Here is a 19,250-nt window from a genome sequence, read left to right as displayed (position 1 = left end):
TTATTACTTGTTGACATAAGAAAGGGCCAATTCCCTGCCAGATCATGGTATCTGAGACTACTGAAAAAGAAAACCCTGAATATGAGCCAACTAGGTGCACACACACACACACACACACACACACACACAGAAACTGACTAATGTGAACGTTAACCAAAATAAATAAACAGTAGCCAGGGACCATAAGTGGATTCCATGAATTTACACAATTTGAAACGAGGCCAAGAGCAGTAGACCCAGGAAGATAGTTCCATCTATTTCATAGTTGAAAAATTCCCCAGAGGGTCTTGGTCAGCGGCACATGGGGGTCAAGGGCATAACTCAACAGGTCCAGGGCAAATGTTTCCCATGAGGAATGTTTGACTTATAAGACAGCATTCTCCTGTCTCAGGAAATCTACCTTCTGGAGCAGTTGTCTGAGGCCTCACCAACTGGCTTGCCTGTTTGAATTCTCGCCCTGTCTCACTTGGTGTGCAAAATTGGTCAGGAAATGAGGTCATTGTTGTGTTTTCATCCAGTGACGCTCCTGGGCAAACCCTGCTGCACCTCTCCACTGCCAAGTGGCCATGTCCCAGCACACTGATGTCAGTGCACTGCCCGGAGAAGCAGCATGTGTCAGCAGCATGCAGCTTGGTGGGAGCCAGGCCAAGCAGTAAATGTCAGGGGATCATTTGACAGAGCAACACCCCAAGGGCAGAGGAAGTGAGAAAGAGTGAGGGGGTGGAAGCTGGGAATGAGTTCTGTCCACGGGCGGCTCTCCCGTGGAGGACTTGAGTCTCCCACCCTGGACATCTTTTCATTGGTCTGGCAACAAAGTCTAGAGCCTCGGCCTCTGTGACTCTTTCATCACATGCAGAATAGAAATATTAATAAAATTTCTAGGAACAGTCTCCAAGAAATTCAGAATGCTTCATCTTACAGCTTCACCCTGGAAAGACCAGCTCTCCATGCCTAGTGGAATGGACAGTGACAGGTGAGTATGGCCACCTCCATTGAGGGCAGCCTGTCCAACCTCATCACCATTTACAGTGAAGGCCAAGTCCACAGCTCTGGGCACCACGCCACAGTCGGTTCAATTTCCTGTCAGTTGGGCACCTAGGTCAGGGGTCAGCCTGCTGCCTGTTCTTGTAAATGAAGTTTAATTAGAACACAGGCAGACTCGTCATTTACATAGAGTCCATGGCTGCTTTCCTGCTACAGTGGCAGCACTGGGTAGCTGAGCCAGAGACTGTATGGACTGCAAAGCCGAAAACATTTACTATGTAACACTTTACAGAAAAGCTCGCTGACTCCGGCCTAGGAGCTCCAAGACCCTTTCCAAGCAGACGGTAAACTGCCTGGGAGAGTCTTTTTGGAATCTCCCCCAGGGCCTCGCACAGGGCTCACTACACAGTAGAATCAAAGAATCAACGACCTCAGCTATTTCATCCAATCTCCTTCTTTTAAAGATGAAGAAACCCAAATGACTAGTCCAAAATAATACAGTGACAGGGAGCAGAAGCAAAAAGCAAGTTTCCTGAGTTCTATTGTATTGCTCTGTCACACAACAAATAATTGGTGAGTGTGGAATAAATGTAAAGATATGTGTGGATTTACACAGCAATGTGATCAGCTGGATATAGGCATTTCAGTCTTTGATCTCAAATCTCAGGAGAAAAGTGTGTGTGTGTGTGTGTGTGTGTGTGTGTACCGGTGTGCAAAAAAAAATGTATACAAGTGGACACTTTGGTCAATATTGCACAAGCAGTAGTTCTCACCATAACCAGAAGTGTCTGGATGCTGATGGTAACCACTTTGAGCACCTCTTATCATTGCAGAAGTCAAATGTGACTTGTATTCATCTTTTGTTATCGGTATATATCGAGTATTACAATTTAATACAGTTTTCCTTTCTTAAAATGTGTATACATTTTTTGGCACCCTCTGTATATATAACATGTAATATGTATGTAGAATATATGTGTGTGTATACACATATGTACACACACACATATATATATATATATATATATATATATATATATATGAATCATAAAATGATGGGACACATGCTGTCTTGTAGGAAACAGCCATGAGGAAAAGATCCAACTGATCTGTGACTTTAAGGTCCCCCTTGTCAGTTGGGTACCATCCTATTTGCTTGAACCCCACAGAAGCGACTCAGCACAAGCCTCTGTGAGCAGAGCCACGGCACGGGTGATCTTGACCTCCATCCCTGGCCTCTTTTCTCAGTCCCTCCTTCCCTCCATCCTTCCCTCACGTTAAACCCTTTATCAACTAGGTGCGCCTGAGAACCACTCCTTCCCCCTCCTCGATTATACATTGGGAGGTAACGCCTTCACTCCAAAGTGTTGAACAGCCAGGCGTTCCCACCGAGGGCCGTTTATCTCCCACTCTGGAATGATATGTGCGTCACCCGTGATAGTGTAATTCTTGGCACACAGGTAGAAAAATGTTTTCTGAAGAGTGTTAGGCCTAGATAAGCTTCAAATAGCTTTTCAAAGGTGACCTAAAGTGGGAGAGGGGCCAGAAAGGATCGTCCATGGTTTTACTTTAGTGGCGCCCCTGTTCTCCTGGTCTTGAGAAGCTCCTGGGGTCCCATTATCACCTGCTCCTTCCAGAATCTGCCCTGACAAGTCCTCTGTTGTGGGGAGAGGTGGGTAGCTTCCTCCCGCTTCTCTCCGTCAACTTAGCTGGGACTCTTCCTTCATGTCCCACCCCAGAATTGAACCCCAAGTTCTTCCCTTCCTGTGCTGCAGAAAACTCTGCTCGGTCCCCTCCCAGTACCAGGTGCCGTTGCTTCAAGCTCCCGGAGCCTCACATTTGCCTTTGGGTCACAGTCATGGGTGGGTTCAGTGGCTGCCCTGCTCCAGGCTGCGATTCTGCCAGGGCCTGACCCTGTCTGTCCGGTGCATCTTACTTCCTACCAGACCCAGCTGTTAATTGAGACCCCTGGTAGACCTCAATAAATAGCTGCCACATGGAAACGTGTACTTCAAGCAACTTTGACTTTAATGTTGTTATTTTTGATTATCAACACACTTAAAAGATGGGGTTTTGCAGTCAGTCAGAACTGGATTTGAATCACAGCTCAATCACTTTCCACAAGACCCCCGAGGAAAGACTTATCTTTTCCAAGCCCCGTATTTCTCATCTATAAAAGTCACAACATACTTGCCCAACAGCACTGGGGCTTTAGGCATAATGAATTAACTAGAGTAGCTAGCACAATGTCTAGAACATAGTAGCTGCTCCAAAAAAATGTATTTATTAGAATGCCGCCCATGGTCTTGTTACCTTAGACCATGTCATGTGTCTCAGAATGATTCAGAAAGGGCCTGGTATCAGCGAGGCTGGGCCCCCATAGAATAAACCTCAGCCAAGTTCCACCTCCTCTGATTTCAGGCTGCTGTGTGGCATTGTAACAGCCTAAACTCTCTGGATCTCAGTGCCCTGTAGCAGGCTCCTTGGAAGCTGCTGGAATGCCACGAGGATTCAATGGAATCCAGTGAACTCCATGACAAAAATTGTTGTTAATTTCCTGTCAGTTTATCATTGTTCATCTTTATAGTGCCCTGGCAAATTGTCTATATATTTTTTTTTAAGTTGTGGGACTCTCCATGTATCTGTAAATGAGTCTAGTTCTTAGTAGTGACAAGGGTTAACTGGACTAAACATAAGGTTTCTTTTGCGTCAAAGACTTCCTCCTTGCAAAGAGGAGTTTCACAGCTTACCCTAGAATCCTGAGGCACTTTGGCCAATGGTCAGCTCTTGGGTAAAAAGTCTGCCTTTGGTAGCCACCCCCACACCACACAACAGGCTCTGCTTCATCTCCCTGCCTTGACAGACATGTAGTGCAGCACTCCAGTACCCAATGGTACTCCTGGTCTCTCTCTATCCCTCCTCCTGTTGCTCTTCCTCCCGCCTCCTGATAAAGCAATCCTGGGTAATGTGGCAGCTGGGGCCCCAGTGTCCATGTGTATAGCCCATTCAAGACAACACATACTGTCAAAAGGACTTCTGGGGAATATGACTTCAAACAAAGGAGTCAAACAAAGGGTGGGCATTGATGTCCCTGTGGCAGAGAAGTGGAAGGAGACGTGAGAACAGGTGGGTCTTTAGGTGGCTCTAACTCCCCTATCTGGAAATTGCCCGGTTTGCCTACGCATGGAGATCAACCTTGATCTTGGGCTATTCATTATGACCTATGGAGAATTAAGGAAAGACAAAACCTTGGGCATCCTGCTCTCACTGGCCATTTAAAAAATAAAAAAAGATGTCTCTTGCTTTAGCACAAGCATTTCTCTTCACACAGCTGGGAGGGTCTGGGTGAAAAGAGGCAGTAGAGAGCACAGATTCTGATGCCCCTGGGTGGGGTCTGAATTTACTGAATTCCATGTTCTACATGTCCTAGCTCTGCGGACTTAGTCAGAGGACTCGGTCTCGCTGAGCTTCGGTGTCCTCGTCTGTAACTTGGGAGTATTATAATAACAGGACCTACCCATAGAACTCAAGGAGATCATGTAAGCAAGGTTCAGAACACCATATAGCCACTGCTATCATTATTCAGTTTCCAAACTCGTCTCTGACTTCAGAAAATGCAGAGACTCATATGACCAAAAAGGACTGGGGAATAAGGAGTGATTCTTTTACTTTGTAAGTCAGGTCAGTTCTCATCTGTCTCTCTTACCCTTGTAGCCCCTGCCATCTCCCCAATCTCTTTCCCAACATTGTCCACTTCAAGCACCTTATAATCTGGGGGTGGGGATGAGCAGCTGTGCCAAAAAAAAAAAAAAAAAAGAAAGAAAGGAAGGAAGGAAGGAAGGAAGGAAGGAAGGAAGGAAGGAAGGAAGGAAGGGAAGAGAGAAAGGAAGGAAGGAAGAAAGAAACCCTATCACTGTTTTTATAAGTCCACAGGGCATGGAACAGATTCTAAAGTCAAAGGCCAATATTTAAGAAGACTAGAATACCATGTTCATTGGAGTGACCTGGAAGCAGCCAGAAGGTCCACTGTCCCTTAAATTTTTCTCCCTCATTTTCGTGTCATAATGCTTTAAATTTCCACCGTTAGACTCACTCCTGTGGGCCCTTGTTGGGTTATGGGCAGTATTTCAATATCGGACTGTGCATCAGAAACATTGGGGCACTAGTTAATGACAGATGTCTGAGACCCCCTCCCACGAGGGCTGATTCATAAGTTTGTGTGGGAATTTGAAAGGTGCCCCAAATGGTTCATATGATGCACAGCAGGGAACCCGATTCTGGTAGAGGCTACTCAAGCCTGGAGGTAGGATCTCCAGGTTTCTCCCTCAGCTTGTGCAGACCGACACAGTACAGGCTCCAGCAAGTCACCTCGTCTGTGATGAGGACCAAATCTCTTCCTTCCTCAAAGAGACTGCATGACGATAAAATCAAGACGAGGCTTAAAAATGCTTCAGAAAGTATATAGACCCATAAGGAGCCATTTTAAGAGATCATGGGAAATACGGTTGGGAGAGGGAATGCAGGCCTAATTGGAGTGTCTTCAATATCAGGTTGAAGCAGTTAAACTTGATCTGGTAGGTGGGGGAATGGATGTGATAAAGGGATTATTCTAGGAAGAGTAAGCTAATGGCATCGTAGGTAGAGGGCAGGGTGGGGGGTACTGTAGGCAGGATGCTGTCTTAGGGGGTGATGAGTTGATGAAGTGTTAGCAAACAAGGAAATAAATCATTTCTATGGCAGAGACAGGTTTGTTGTTTGCCAAACCTCCTTCCCCCTTTTTTCTGGGAACATGGCTGGATGACACTTGAGTTCTGAACTATAGAAAGTGGGTGGAAGGGCCACTTCCAGGCAGGGATCATGGAAACCTACCATGTGACCCTCCACTTGGGGTCTTCCACCTGTGCTAGGAGCGCAGAGTCCAGCAGAGAAGGTGGCACCCTTGGGGGTGGCCGGATACAGAGTGGAAGGAGCCTGAGTGGGAAGACTATTCATCAAGCCTGATATTGAGCTATTATGTGAACAAATTCGTGGGCTGTTGTTTCAGCAGCGGGGCGTCTGCTGGCCAACACAATGCCTTACATTTGAACAGTGAAAATTCTAATTTACAAAAGGGGTTTGTGTTTCTTATCTTATTTGACACTTAACAATAATCCTGCCAGACAGATCACATCTCTGTTATACTCACGAAGTACCCAAACGAGGAGAGGTCACACACATAACTTTCCCCACGTGGCTCCCCTCTCCTGGAGTCCTGTGATGAAGCCCTGCCCGGAACCCTTAATCCCCAAAGGAAAACACTGCAGCATTTGTGATAAAGAACCACAGACAGATGGGTCTTTACCTTTCTAAGGCCAATTATAAAGAAACTGTGGATCCTAGATTTTTATGATATGACTATAAAATGCCACAGCACCCAAATGAGGAAATGGATAAAAAGCACGTGAGGCCGCCCCTCCTCCATCTGCTGGGTTTACTGGGTCTCTGCTCGCAGACAGCGTCAGGAAGCAGAGGTGAACACTGAGGGGAGAGGAGCCTTGGGCTGAACCAAGAAACCTACACTTGTTGCCATGACAACCTCCCAAGTTGGATTTTTAAGAGCTAGTCACCGGGACATGGTTTTCACTTTCTCTTCACTCTAGGCAATAGGTCCCCAGTCAGATTCCATTCAGTACACAAGCTCCCCTCTTTCACATTTTGTGTTTTTTTCATCCAGTCTGATATTTGTTTCTTTCCCCTTTACTATAAAATAATGATAAACAGAAGTGGAAAATATCTTAAGATTCAGAGGTTGATATAGGATGTAGAGCTCCTAGCACCAAACTTCTACGGGCTGTGGGTAGTGACCCGAGACACACTTGGAAGACCTCCCACTTCAGCACACCTCTCCTTGGAGGCAACAGCACCAGGCACACCATGTTAGATAACGAAGCACGTCCCTCTCTTTTAAAATATAAGTGCCCCACAAGCAGGTGGTGGCACATGTACCTTCCACATTAGAAATAAAAGTCCCAAATCGCTCAGCCTGCCATCAGAGTTGCGTCGTGATCCAACCCTAACTCACGTTTCTGTCCACCTTCCCGACATCCCTTTACACTCCCTTTGCCACAGCCAAGCAGAACGCTTAGTTCTTCCGTGACCCATCCTGCCATGTCGTCCTTCTACATGAGCCATTGGCCACGAAGTTCCCTTCATCTATGACACTACATTTATTTCCTACCTCTCTTTGATCCGTTCATCACCTTGGCTAATTGTTTGTGCCTCATTCCTCCCTCTCAAATGGGCATTTTCTTAAGCTCAGCCCTTATTTCTTTACTCCTTCTCCATGCTCCCTCCTCCAGGGAACTTATTGCTTCAACTTACTCTGCTCTAAGTAGAAGTTCAAATCCACATTCCTAGCCCCGATCTTGCCTTTCATTCTTAGTTCTGATTTTCCGGCATGCTAACGGACATCTGCATTTATCTGGCCTACCTTCCCCTCAAACAAAACTACATTATCCTCATTAATGACAACTCCCTTCTTCGCAGCTCTATTTCTGTCATAGTCACATAGTGTTTCAGAGTTAAAAGGAAACTGAAAGCTCAAGCTCAATTAGTTTATCTGCACTCAGTCCATTTACAACGTCTTTGACAATAACGGTCAAGCCCATCGGTGGTATCATCATTCCAAATCTGGAAACTAGTCTCTCCAGAGGTGAATTTACCAGGAAATATATTTGCACATGTTCCTTCCACGGCCTGGGCTCAATTTTGTATTCACATCACTCTTTCAAAGCATAGTCTTCCTCTCAGCCCTGGTTTGGGCTCATTATTGCCTCCAGACAGGAAGACTGGAGAATCCTCCTTTACGTGGTGACAATGAATACAGTTATAAGAGCAGTCGCAAGAACAGCAGCATCTCACATTTTATCTCACTTCTCTTTCTTCAATCCATATAGCATGTATTTCGAAATGTTAGAGGGTGAATATTTCTGATAAGAGGGAGTCAGACTAGATGACTTCTGAGAGGTTTCTCCAAATCAGAAATTCTGATTTTATGATTGTTGATCCCATTTTACAGAAAAGAAAACTTGGTCTTAAAGAAAGGCACACAACCAATGTGTGGCAGAGCCGGACCTGGAATCCAGGTCTTCTTACTTTGAGTTCATTAGTCTTCCCACCACATCACGCAGTGCAACTTAGGAGCCTTTCTAAACAGGGACCAAATCAAACTCCTTCCCTGTGTAGAAACTTCTGATTACTCTTCCTTACTTACCTGGGATCGAATACCACTTATCTGCCATCAAAACCCTTTCCACTGTTTCTTTTTTCTTTTTTTTTCCTATCAATTTCCAACTGCACCCCTCCATCTACCAATCTCTTCGGCCAATCTTATATACCATTGGGTCCTGAGCGTCCTACCTCCATACTATGGCTCGACCTGAAATGGGTACCCACTCCTACCCACTCTGTGCATCCTAATCATTTTTCAAAGCACAACTCGGGCCCCACCTCCTCTCAGACTAGGCTTGGAGACCTCATTTAAGCCACACTGGTCCCCCTATCTGCACCCTTCGTTTCATGTCCTACTGCTCATATGGCACTGATGTGTCCTTGCATTTTTACCCCTCAGCTGCAAGTTCATGAACTGCTAGGACCCCATCTTTGATATCTCCTCCCCGCTTTCAGCTTTAGCAGAGCTTGGCTCAGAGTCAGTGGCTCCATCCACGTTTGTTAATTGGTTGATTGACTGATTATTTTCAATCCCTTAACTCCCTAAGTGTTTTATCTTACTAACATTTCCTTCATGCTTAGCTTTTAAAATGACTTGTCACTCCAATATCACAAAAGAAAAACTATAAAGGAAGAAAAGCAAGTTATAAAGGAAAGGTCAAAAGCATTCCTTCCCTCCCTTTTCTGGTTTATTTCTGGTCAATCTGGGGTGATTCGTGCTAACAAGCATATTTGCCTCAGCCTCCTCCATCTTATGAAGTGCAGGCTTCCAGTGGGAACTAGACTTCTTCTTGCCCTTTGGGTGCCCCTCTGGCTAGTTCAGCCCTTTTTACTCATGGTCTCGGCCAGTGGTTCTCAGTCTGTGATGAACCCCAGAATCACCCAGGGGAAGGTTGTTAAGGATACAGATGCCTGGGCCTCACGCTGACCTCCTGAGTGACCTCTGGGGACAGGACCTGGGCAAGTCCATGGGAAGAAGCTTGGCAGTGACTTTTTTATACCCCAAAGACAAAGCCCCATTGGCCTAGCCATTGTTCACCATGAGGGCAACAATAAACATAACCCGAAGCCTTTTCCCATGCCAGCCGAGCTAGAGGGTGTTTCTAAAGGTTAACAACTCCATTCCTTTTTCCCAGAAAAGATTCATTTAAATTCTCACAGCAGACTATCTGTCTTATTTATCTTCAAAGAATTTCACATTTCAGAAGATACTCCTTGAATAAATATATGATCTTCCAAAGTAGATACTCACTCAGGGCGCTGGCAGAGAAATATCCCCAGTAGTTGGAACTGGCCCCTTAGAACACTAGCGTGGGCAGAGCTCAGATGCCCCTGAGTGGGGAGAACCCTTTCACTGACTCACATCTTCACGAAACCCATGCTTAACCGCTTTGCTTCTTCACTATTTCTCGTCCTCCACCCTTGATGACAAAGACAAATGAGGCTATCTCCCGGGTAATAGTTTTAAAAGACAGCTGATATTGAGACTGTGTTATTTTTGTGTGTAGCCCCAATAGAAAATACATGTAAACATGTGTGCATATTTTCTACGAAAGCCACAATGGCTATGCAGCGCTGGAAGGCTACTGAGGAGGGAGTGGGAAAATCTGCACAGAAAGTCCCGTGGTCCTTTTGGAACTAAACGTCCAAGACTTCTTTGTCATCTTAGGGTCAAAGTTATAGGCGCCTTTCAGGTGAGTCTGGAGAGGCCCTGCCCAGAGCCCAGGGAAGGAAGCCCCTGAAATAACATCCCCATGCAGCTTAAATGGGAGTGGCAAGTGCAGCACCCCAGTGATGCATCCTGGCCCAGCCCCCAGAGCTTTGTGGGGGTTCCCTTGGGTGAGCTTCCCTTGAGCTTGAAGAACTCAACAATCGGTCAGAGATCGGCACTTGCTCTGTGGTCAGGCCAACCACAGTATTTCAAAGGGTGGCTTCTGAGGTCGCCAGCTCTCTGATCAGCAGCCCCATCAGAGGCAACCAGAGCCAGTGGAGGTTTCACTGTGCTCCAGCTCTCAGGGGTCTGTGTCCCGGCTCCAGCAATGGGGCAAGGGCAGACAGGACTGCGGCTCTGACTTCTCGGACACATCATGGGAGGGAAGCTCATGGGCTTGCCTTCTCTCCATTTGAACTATACTGGGCCTGCAGAGGCTTTACTTATACCCCAGGTTCGTACATAGCTCTTTCAATGCTCACACCAACCTCACAAAATATATGCTGCCCTGACCAGCATTGCACTGGTAAGAAAACTGTGGCCCAGAGAGGCCAAGCAGCTTGTCCTAGAACACACAGCAGGTAACCCACAGCCTGACACCTAAAGTCGCACTCTTCTACTGCCCCTCCTATAACCACTAACATGGACCCAGCACCTGGGTACTCAAAAGAAACCAAGAATGAAAAGCTTTTGACCTGACTGTTTAAATGGATGAACTCTTGGCCCTGGCTGGAGAGAGTCAACAAACACTCAGAGAAACAACACAAATCGGCAGGGAAACAGGAGCTGACACCACTGACAGTGGATTTCAATATTTGCAGTTCCCCTGTCCTCACTCCTACCACCTGCCAAACAGCACCTGAGAGGTGCGTTAGTCGACCTTTGACACTAACACTCCCGTGGATTTGTTATCAGGAAAATACACACTCACTAACATACCAGGGAGAATGAATTTTGTATTGGATTATTGACCACATGAGCAAAACCTAGAGCTGGTGGGAAAGAAAAACAGTTGCTTAATGTGATGAAGCAAATGTCAAAACCTAATGAGCCCCTGCTTAGGCAAGCTGCCCAAGGTGACCAAGCGACCAGCAGGCAGCAGGGGTCTGAGAGGGAGTGCCACAAGATGTGATCTTGCCTGTGCTGGAAGGCAGATGACCACACCATGGGTCACCATGCCTTGACTTGACCCTGCTCCGCTGTCAGAGCATTTCAGATCGCTCAGTAAATGAAACAGCTCGTCATTTCCATCAGACAATCAGCAGGACTCTGCTCTATGTCTCCCATGCTGAACTGATGGTGATTTGACTAGACTGATCCCATGCACTGATTATTCTGGAGTCCTGTGGATAGTGCTTTATAGTCTGTCAGCATCCGTTAACTGAGCACCGGCTGGGTGCAAGCTCTCTATCAAAAAACAGTCCTGATCCTGATGCCCCGAAGCAGTTAGAAGTTCTGGACATGAATCCACCCTAGCCAGGCCACCTACCGCTATCTCGGCTGTGGCAGAAGCTGTCTGCAAACACCCCCACCTCTCATTATGACTCCGTGGCTCTCCACTACAGCCACATGCTGGAGTCTCCTGGAGTGGGGGTAAAAATATTGTGTCTGGGTCCTACCCACTGAAACTTTGGTGTAATTGGTCCAGGGAACAGCCTGGCATCAGGAGTTTTAAAATCTCTCCAAATGATTTGAATATGTAGCCAAGGGTGAGAACCACTGGTTTCTGTTGAAGCCCACGCCTGTGGCCCAAGAGACATTTGTAGCAAATCGGTCCACCATCATCACTTCCCTTTGGTGGCTTCCTACTTCTGGGGTCTAGGGGTGGGACTGGGGGTGAAGGAGTCAATAAAGATGGGAGGGATGTCTTGTTCTAACTACTCAGCACATCCTGTGTTTGTCTTTCCAAATCACTTTCTGTTTTGTTTTCACTTCCTTGCTCTTTTTTCTTTCAATAAACCGTACTTACTGCCAACTCTCAATTCTCTATCCGGTTGTTCTCCCTTTATGATCAAAGTGTAAGCTGCCTATGATCTCATTTATTCTCAAACTAGCCCTGCGAGTGAGGAAAGAGCCAGGCTTTTGTTCCCCAAGGCCAATCAGAAACACGTAGCTCAAGAAAGATTCTATCTGCCATGAAATTTGTATCATTATTTCACTTCAATGTGTTTATAGCCATTTTCCATTTACAAAGTACTTTCACCAATTCTCTCCCATGGAATTCTCACAGCAAGTCTGTAGTGACAGCACTTGCATCATCACGGTGGCCACACATCCTGATTGGCCCTGAACAACTCCAGGGCACCCCTGTTGCCCCAGCCTAATTATTGGTAACACCTCCTTTCACTCTCAGAAATGCCTTGGTTTGGACAACAAATTATATGGTCACCTTATTTTATAACCACCCTCTTGTTTTAGGAGGGGGTCTATTGAGACTCAGGAATTAAGTGATTTGTTCAGAGTCACTCAGCTAACTAGAGGCAGAGACAACACTTGAACTCAGGTCCCATGTCTCCAAACCTCTATCCCCTCCACGGATATTATGAAACATGATAATCAGAGCTGATCTACTCAACCCTTTCTTCTTATAGATGAAGAACTAAAAATGCTGGAGGGATAACCTCTTAAAAGTCACCCTTAGAATGTTCCCTGGGAGGGGAAGACTTGGAGTGCAGAGCAACAATGACGGGGCTCCTTGGCAGCATTCCATGACCACATTAGAATGGATTAGTAAGTTATCAATAATTGTCATCTTGAATGGCACCTGACAGCCCAACTTGGCAAAAGAAGGTGCAAGGCCTGACATACAGGTGTCTGAAAAGAAATTTAGAGTCTAAACTGCTAGATTTGAGGACAGGATCTGAATGTTATTTACCATTTACTTCTGGGCAGTTCATGTACCTTCTCTGAGCACATGAGTTGTTCAACGGTAAAATGGGATTAATCATCATTCCTATTTTCCTGAGTTGTTCCGGAGAGAGCAAATGGCAGCTCCCTGAGTGCTCTGACCTCAACCAAGTCTTATGAGCTCTCTGTGAGTCACATTTAGTTTTCTTCATTTTTCATATGCGTGAACCAAGGCTCACGAACAAGGATGCTGGAGATCCGAGATAAAATATTTGAATGTGCTTCAGAAGTCTTAAAATGCTGATTATTATTATTATTATTATCATCAGCAGCAGCACCAAATGATTATCAATTCATATGGGACAGAATCATATGTCCTTGAAACCCCTTGAGTGACAGAGGTTTTGTATGACACGCAGTGGACAGGATGGGTCAAAGAGTCACTTCATAGGAGTGTTGAAGACGGTCAGTATCACAACTCTTACTGAGTAGGGCCAGCCTGCCTGGAAGCATCCTAGAAAGTAGGTTGGTGGGTGCCCTGCCCTGCATAAAATATCTCAGGTACCTGACACCTTCAACAAGAAGGCTTTTCTTCCTATGAGAAGCATAGACCTAAGAGAAATGTCAAATTTGGAAATGCTTCATTCTGTAAATCAGGACATTGCTTCCCTAAGATGCAACCATTCAAAGCCGGGCCAGTGTCTTATTTCACAATTATTTTCAGCCTTTACTTGTCCCTGTAAATGATAACTACTAACCAGAAGCTGGAAAAGGGTGGGGGGGAAAAAATCACAAGAGCTTTCCTATCTGATTTTTTGTTCCCTGCATCAATCTGGTTTTTGAGCGAATCACGAAGCCCTGCCTGGCTCTCAGGGATTGCTTTTCTTTAGGGGAAAAAAGAATGACAACACAAGCATTATAGAATTCTTTGGGGGCACTGGGAGCTGTGCAGTGAGCTTTTTATATAAATGCAGAAAACCTCTAAAGCTGCCAACATGAAATTCCAATGGTACAGGTAGAATTGGTCTCCACTGCCTGGTAGTGGGGCAAAGGGCTCCTTTGGCTCTAAAGAGTCAATTTGTGTTTCAAATATCTTTCAGGAACTTGACACTGTGAAACTACCTGCTCCCAGGCAATCTGAGAAAGTCCTAGAATAGCTTTCTTCAAGGAGAGCAGCAAGACTCAGGGCTTTGTTCAAGCCCTCCTTATTCACTCCCTTGACCGCAGGCCTGGATGCTGAGGCCAGGGCACCGCTGCCGGCTCTCCGGCCCACATTGCCCAGCCTCCGAGGGGATACGACCCTTTCCATTACCTGGGTCTCCCAGAGGCCCTGGAAACCCTGCCCAGAGGGGTCTCAGAAACCAAATGAGGGCGTCAGAAGCCACATTGGAAGGGAGAGAAACAGGCTGAGGAAAGTAAGTGTCGCTAAATGACAGGTGTCATTTCTACAGATAATTTCTTAAAATAAACACAAAGAATGTAAAACCCAGTGGAAGAAATTTAACAAACCTTTGTGGTAGGCTGGGCCAACTGGGACAGATCACTTCCCCTGTTCCAGGGAATGTATGTGCCTTTTAAACTCCGTCAAGAGGCCCCTGGACAGGCACCACTCTTCCCTTTACAGTGATCTCCATATTTCTAGGGAAACTTTACATTCTAAGCTTTTTTCCCCCTTTGTGAAAGGTCTTGGCGCTCAGGCAGCCTGCCGGCTCCCCCTCCCCGAGTCCTGGCGTTTCTTTCTGCACCGTCCTGGAGGCAACCCTCCTGCCGCCTCAGGTTTCCCAGCTTCTGCGGTGTCGGCACCGAGGACTGATCAAATGTTTCTTTCTTATTACACTAGCGGACCGAGAAACGCTGCCTCCGCCTCCATCCTACAGGTTGCAAAGGAAAGGAGCGGCTTTGACGTTAGCTTGTTTCTGCCCAGGGAGCAAGCCCACTGAATTTAATTTTTGCACTGTGCCCCTTCATCTCGGTCAGCCCAGGTTGACTGGGACATTTTCCGAATTGCCACACCCTCAGCATTTCACGATTACTACTCTGCAGACCCACGATTCCGAGAATAATAACAAAGTTGGCGAATGGAATGTTTGTTTTCTGCTTTGCAGGTCACAAAGCAAGAAAATATTTTGTTTTCTTCAGCTTTTCTTTCCATAGCTCTGAGTAAAAGAGAGCAGGGGGGTTTTAAGAAATGTTATTTTTTGCTTCCTTTTTCCCATTCCCACCCCCCTCAATTTTAGAAGAAAGGTTCCCGGGTCCAGCCAGGTTCTTGCCATCTCCCTACACCTGGAGGTGCCCTTTAGGGAAAGCCAGCAGAGCTCCGGACAGAGCTCTGGACCCGCAGCGGTGACCGCCTGTCCTGCGGAGCCTCGGACAAACTGCCGGCCAACTCTCCAAGAAGAAAGCCACCTGCCAGATTGCACCTGACTCCGTTCTGCCCGGGAGCCCCGAGACCCGGCTCTGGCTTGCAGAAAGGCCACCCGAGGGACCGCAAGGGCTGGCCTGCGCTCCCTGGGGAAGGTCCGGAGCCCCAGCGGTCCGCGCCGGGGGACACGTGAGCCGGCGCCGCCGGGAGCCGGGCTGGAGACGCAGCAGGTGCGGCGGGAGCCGAGACGCCGACCTACCTTCACGAAGAGTTCGATCTCGGGGTCTCTGTCGTCCCCATTAGCTGTCTCCGCGTCCGTCATGCCGTCGGGGCCCGGGACCACCGTCCCGGGCTGGGGAGGCGCCACCTCTGCGGCGCCGGGGCCAGCGCTCTGCGTTCCTGCTCCTGCCCAAAGGGGCCTCTCTGGAGAGCGGCGGGTGTTTCTTTTTCTTTTTCTTTTTCTAATCTATTTCTCAAGCCGGGGACAGCGTTGTCTGAGAGATCGGTGCCCCGGGTGATCACGTGAAAAAGAGAGAAGCCAGGAGGGGACCGGGAGCTACGGGGAAAGGGGGATCAGGGATGGCAGCAGGTTACGGGAGCAACAAGTGCCGGGCTGCAGGGAAGTGTCACAGGATCCGCGCCTGTCAGCGATCTCGGCGTCGCCGCCAACGCGCCCAAAATAGCCGGCGGCCGCGGGGCGGGGTCAGCCCGGGCGGGGCAGGAGGGGCACCCCTTGAGCAAGCGGGGCCTCGTCCCTGGCCTGTCCCCAGCCAAGCCACTCCGCAGGGCGCGAGGCGCGGACCCACTGGGTCCCGCACTGCCACCAAGGCCTAGAGTGTGTCTTGGGAAAGGAAAGAGGAGAAGGAGTCAGAGAGAAGAGGAAGAGGAAGAGGAAGAGGTAGAAGAGAAGCGATGCCTTTAAGTCTTAAGTTTCAATGATGAGGCCTTACCTGCTCCACGTTTACTGTACTACCAGCGTTACCCAATTGGAAAGCCCCTTCGTGCCTTAGCAATGCTCAGAGTGGAGAGTAGCTGCGCGCAGCAGGAGAGGGAGAGAAAGGACCCCGAAAACAGGGCATTTGCCATCTTCATGCTGGACAAATAGAGTAAGGCGATCCTGGGGGCCGGAGGGGGCAGGAAATGGGCACTGGCGCTTGCAAGGTAGAGGGGAGAGCCAACCGGGTCAGGTGCAGCCAGAGCCAAGGATTCATGTCTTTTAACATTCTAGGCTGGCTGTGTCTTTCTTTTCTTTTACTTTCTATTCTTTTCTTTCTTTTCTTCTCTTACTTCATGTATGTGCTTGTCCGTTTGCTTTTTTGGTGAACTATGATACACATAGGGGAAAAAACGCACTGTACCCTAAGTGTGTAGGCCGATGAATTGTCACAATCTGAACCTACCCATGAAAAACTAACACCAGATGAAAAAAATAAAATAGCTACACCCTCCCCCCCCCCCCCCCAGAAGCTTGTCCTAGTCTCTCCTCTCTACTTTTCCTCCCCTCCCTCTTCTCTCTGACCATGGTAACCATTAGGCTGGTTTGTGACAGCACAGATTACTCTTGCCTGGAACCTTACATTACATTTGTGAGATTTATCCATTTTGCTGTGGGTAGCTGTAAATCATCCATTTTCCTTGCCACTATTTATCCTTGCCATTCTTCTGTTGATGGGCATTTGCCTAGTTTCTGGTTAATGACTACTGTGGATGCTTCTATCTATCAAACATCCTTTGATGAATACATGCACAATTTTCTGTTGGGTATACACTTAGGAGTGGAATTGCTATAGAGTATGAGAGAGTTCCTCTTGAGTAAACACTACTAGATGATTTTCCAAAGTGGTTGTGCCAATTTACATTTCCACCCTTCATTTCTTTTGAAAATAGGCACCAGGTCTTTTGCATCTGGAATCTGGTCAAAATCTGTTTGCTTTGCCTTCTCTTTAGCTAATCCTGTTTGTGTTCTGTCTTGCCTTACTTACAAATATACATTTATTTCACAGCTTTATTTTTTTTGAAATCACTTAATAAAAAATAAGTAATAGTATTTATTTATGTACCAGGCAACAAAAAGGCTAAGTACCCTACAGGTTTTAACTTGTTTAATCTTTACAAATAGTGTTATTACTCCAATTTTACACGTAGGGAAACTGAGGCTTAAAGCATTTGAGTAACTTGTCCCTAGTCATCCTGCTAAGAAATGGTCAAGTCAGGATTTGCACCCAGGAAGACTGAGTCTCAACTGTTCTACTAACTGCCTCTTTCAAACTTAGTGCCCACTGGGTAAGTCACTTTGAGGAAACATTCATCTTAATGGAGATTAAAATCCATTTCAGGATAATGTCTCATGAAAAGAAAACCAAGGCTGCCACATGAATTAGGCAGATGGAAAAGCTACCTAAGTCAGCATGTAGCGAGATTATTCACCACCGTTGGAGCGGGCCGAGGGGCAGGCCTCATAAGACAGAAGGCACTTCAGCCAAACCTTCCTGAATAATCAGGCATCAACAAAATATGAGACAACAGCAAGGTATGCTGGCCACCCTTTATGGCAGCCTGTTTGCCTATAAACTCCAAGTGCAAATGTCTCCTTCTTACTGAAGAAACAATCACCAAACCCCACCTGCAACTCAACAGTACACTATAGCTTGACCAAGGTGAGGCTTAATTGCTCTCCTCCGTGGTTTCAGGCTTACATCACCAAAGCCTTAGAGAAACAGTCACCTTCATGGCTGTACATTCTGAGCCAATGACTGCATACACTGGGAAGGACAAGGTTACAGAGGGAGACTGGCAGCTTCCCTGCATGCTGCACAGATGCGTCACTTCCCTGCTCTGGAGCGTGGACAATATTTTCAATAGCAATGGGGCAGATGAAAATAAAATCATATGTATAAAAATGCCTTTGAGGGTTTTTTATTTTTATTTTTTTAATGAAAGATGCTTTACACATGTGATCACTTTCTTGAATATGATCTAAACAACATATGGTATGGCCTCTATTCTCCTTAATCTCAAACCTAGAAGAGTTGGCTTTTATTTCAACTTCTCCAAGTAATCTACTGCTTGCTGGAAAATTGAACAGTTCCCTTTTAATTTCTAGGTGATACCTCTCATTTAGACATCCCTACAGATAACTGATAGTTTTGATATTATAAACCTTCATGTTGCAAAAAAAAAAAAAAAAAAAAAAGCCAACGTTAGTCATAAAATATTTCTAGTTTTTAATTCCACATTCTGCTTTAGTTCAAAATAAAAAGATTCCATCTTTCACCTTTTAATGTCAAAGCATAATAGGTTATAATCAATTTTAGTTTTGTTCAAAGAAAAACATTTCCTCAATCCTAGACTATCCTTCTAATAATCATAGTTTCACAAACTTGATGCAAGTTTGGATAAATATTTACCAGAAAAACACTTCAAAAATATATTTAGTGCTCATTTTGGCAGCACATATACTAAAATTAGAATAATACAGAGATTAGCATGGCCCCAGTGAAAGGAACCGGAAAATCTATGTAATATCCATATTTTTATATGGCTGTTAAAAGCAAAAAATAGAACATATCTTATGGAGTTTCAATATATTCAGATTTACTGATATGGCATAAAGAATGAAGATAAAGGGATATAAAACATAAAACAAGCATTATATTTAAAAGAATGAAACAAGCATTATATTTAAAAGAATGAAATCATACAAAGTATGTTCTCTGACCATAGTTGAATCAATTTGATCAACAAAAAAGAATTCTAGAAAACATCTAAATATTTGGGAATACACTTTAAGAAATTCACTTAAGTAATACACTTTAAGAAATTCCTTGGCCTGCAAGGAGGTCTTTAGAAAATATTTTTAGAAAATTAGGAAACATTTTTAACAATGCAAATGAATATACAACATATCAAAATTTGTGGGATGCAGCTGAAACAGTACCTAGAAAGAAATTTACCCTTGTAATGCTCTTTTTAGAAAAGAATAAAGTTCTTGCATCAATAATCTAAGCTACCACCTTTAAAAAACTAGAAAAAGAATAGCCAGCTAAACTCAAAGCAAGAAAAAGGAACAAAAGAATAAATATAAGAAAATAAATTAATGAAATTGAAAAAAGAGAAAACAACAGAGAAAAATCAATG

General features: G+C 45.7%; 1 protein-coding gene and 1 pseudogene across 1 annotated transcript in view; one reads left to right on the top strand and one right to left on the bottom strand.

The window, feature by feature from the left end:
* LOC109448935 (CLIC family member 5) overlaps nucleotides 1-15,768 on the bottom strand; it is a 97,330-nt gene extending 81,562 nt beyond the window's left edge. The window contains exon 1 of the mRNA XM_019734726.3: nucleotides 15,373-15,768. Coding sequence (XP_019590285.3) covers nucleotides 15,373-15,435 — 63 coding nt within the window. The 5' untranslated portion in view covers nucleotides 15,436-15,768. The remainder of the gene's footprint in view (nucleotides 1-15,372) is intronic.
* Nucleotides 15,769-18,547: 2,779 nt separating this feature from the next.
* Nucleotides 18,548-18,648, top strand: LOC141571953 (U6 spliceosomal RNA; annotated as a pseudogene).
* The last annotated feature ends 602 nt before the right edge of the window (nucleotides 18,649-19,250 follow it).

Source organism: Rhinolophus sinicus, chromosome 2 (genome assembly GCF_057876585.1).
Source record: "Rhinolophus sinicus isolate RSI-liver-muscle chromosome 2, RSI-T2T, whole genome shotgun sequence".
NCBI classification, from domain to species: Eukaryota; Metazoa; Chordata; class Mammalia; order Chiroptera; family Rhinolophidae; genus Rhinolophus; species Rhinolophus sinicus.
This window is presented reverse-complemented; position numbering and strand designations above follow the sequence as displayed.